Here is a 1,991-nt window from a genome sequence, read left to right on the forward strand (position 1 = left end):
GTAGGGGTACCAAGTATGCAAAAATGCATTGTTATAATTTAATATTTTTCATTTTCAGGGAACTTTTAGAAAACAGCATTGCTCCCAAAGCACAGAGGCTGTCTTCCCATGATCAGGCCCAGCTTATCGAACTCCTAATCCACAAAGACACAGAACTGAAGGAAACTATAAAGGTGATAAACAAACTACTTGATTTCCTAGGAATTGTGTTATTCTGTTTCTCTCATCATGTATTATTTTTTGCTTCTCTTATAAATGTTTGTAAATAGATAGATAAAAGAACCAAATATATATTTTTGATGTCTGAGTAAATAAACAGGTTCCCAAAGAATTTGACTTTTTTCCATCTCTTTTTTTTATACTGCAAATGTCTATGTCTCTGCTGGTATATGATACTGACAGTAGAAGCTAAGTATGTAGCCAGTAAAAACACTATCACCCGACAGTTGGCCAGTGACCAAGCGAGGATTGCAGAAATCATGGAGACAGTACAGGCAGAAGTGGACAGGCACGACCAGATGATTTTGCAGCTAGAAAAGCAATTACATGATGCCCATCACACCTTAGTAAGAGAAATTGTTGTTTCTTCAGCTCTGAGAAACTTTAATGCTTGCTCATGAAATGATACTGTGTAACATATTTATATCAAACCTTTACTGAAAGAGGTTGTATTTTCTGTGCAAGATTTAGGGAGGTCATTTAGTTTGTAAGGATTCATATTGTTGTTCTATATCCAGCATATGTTGTGTCATAAAGCAGTTGTAACACATGGAAATTATATATTAGTAAATATAAAGAATATTACATTTGAACACACAAGCCCCTGTGTCTGAACTGAAATGTCAGTTTGTTTTAAGCTCTGTTATTCATTTCTTTTACTTCTAAATGATGGGAAGGGCAGATTACACAGGGGTTATGTCCAAATCTTGGGTGGGTCTTGCTGTGGTTAGAGTGTAAAGTCTCTTATGATGTGAAAATAATGTATTCAAATTTCAGATTATTTGGTTCTCACAAGGTTTCTAGCAATGTTACTATTATATGAAATCCTGTCTTGGTATTCAGTAATTATGGCCTTTTACTTGTTCATGATAAGCAAACAGTCTAGGGCATGACAAATAAGCTATAGTCTTTCTTATATTTATTTTTTCAACAGTCTGTGGCATTGTACCAGGCAAGACAGAAACTACAAAGCATTGCAAGAGCCAACAAAAGACCTGTCAACAGTGAGGAACTTATAAAATACGCACACAGAATCTCTTCCACGTACGCCGTCTCTGCACCAGACAATTGGCAGCAGGGTGATCCTAGAAGACCATACCCCACAGGTATTGTAGACTAAGATGAGAAAAACAGTCAAAAACTTGGGACATTTTGTGTGTGTGGGGAGGTGTTTATCAAAAAGATTCAAGACAGAATACTGTACCAGAAAAAGAAAGTTATTCCTAAAGACAGATCACAATGTAATGTTACGCTGTATGCATAAAAACTTACATTCTTAATTATTGTTTAGTGAGGTTCCTTTATTATGATACAGGACTCGCTATGGCAGGAAGAGTATTGTTATCAAGACTGTGCTTTTGATATTTTAGGCATGAATTGTGGAGTTCACTGGTACTGAGTGTCATTTTCTTTTTACTTTTATCACCATCTGCCACACTATCTGCAGATTTTGAGTAGCCAGTCCATCTCGCCCCCTCATCTGCATCAGCTTCCTTTCCTATTTTCTGAATATTTGATATGACCTAACATCTTCATCCCTTGTTTACAGACTTGGAAATGCGTGCCGGTTACTTAGGTCAGAACGGGCAGCTCCTCCATACCCAGTCCCACCTTTCTGACCCGATGACAAGAGGCCACCACACCGGTAAGTACGGTGCGTTCCTTCACAATTTTGCCATTTCGATGTTGTGTTGTTGTTGTGGTGTTCTCAGTTTGTTTTTAATTTTGGCTGAACTCTTTTGGTAAGGCAGATAATGCATGTGTTAAAAGGA

General features: G+C 37.3%; 1 protein-coding gene across 2 annotated transcripts in view; it reads left to right on the forward strand.

Moving 5' to 3' along the window:
• The window catches only part of LOC119581617 (mediator of RNA polymerase II transcription subunit 4-like), a 6,872-nt gene that overhangs the window by 2,625 nt on the left and 2,256 nt on the right, over positions 1–1,991 (forward strand). The window contains exons 2-5 of one of the 2 annotated variants that reach the window (XM_037929735.1): positions 59–173; positions 447–566; positions 1,154–1,325; positions 1,769–1,873. In XM_037929735.1, coding sequence (XP_037785663.1) covers positions 59–173; positions 447–566; positions 1,154–1,325; positions 1,769–1,873 — 512 coding nt within the window. The remainder of the gene's footprint in view (positions 1–58; positions 174–446; positions 567–1,153; positions 1,326–1,768; positions 1,874–1,991) is intronic. The other variant, XM_037929736.1, reaches the window with a different exon arrangement.

This window comes from Penaeus monodon, chromosome 15, assembly GCF_015228065.2.
Source record: "Penaeus monodon isolate SGIC_2016 chromosome 15, NSTDA_Pmon_1, whole genome shotgun sequence".
Classification (NCBI taxonomy): Eukaryota; Metazoa; Arthropoda; class Malacostraca; order Decapoda; family Penaeidae; genus Penaeus; species Penaeus monodon.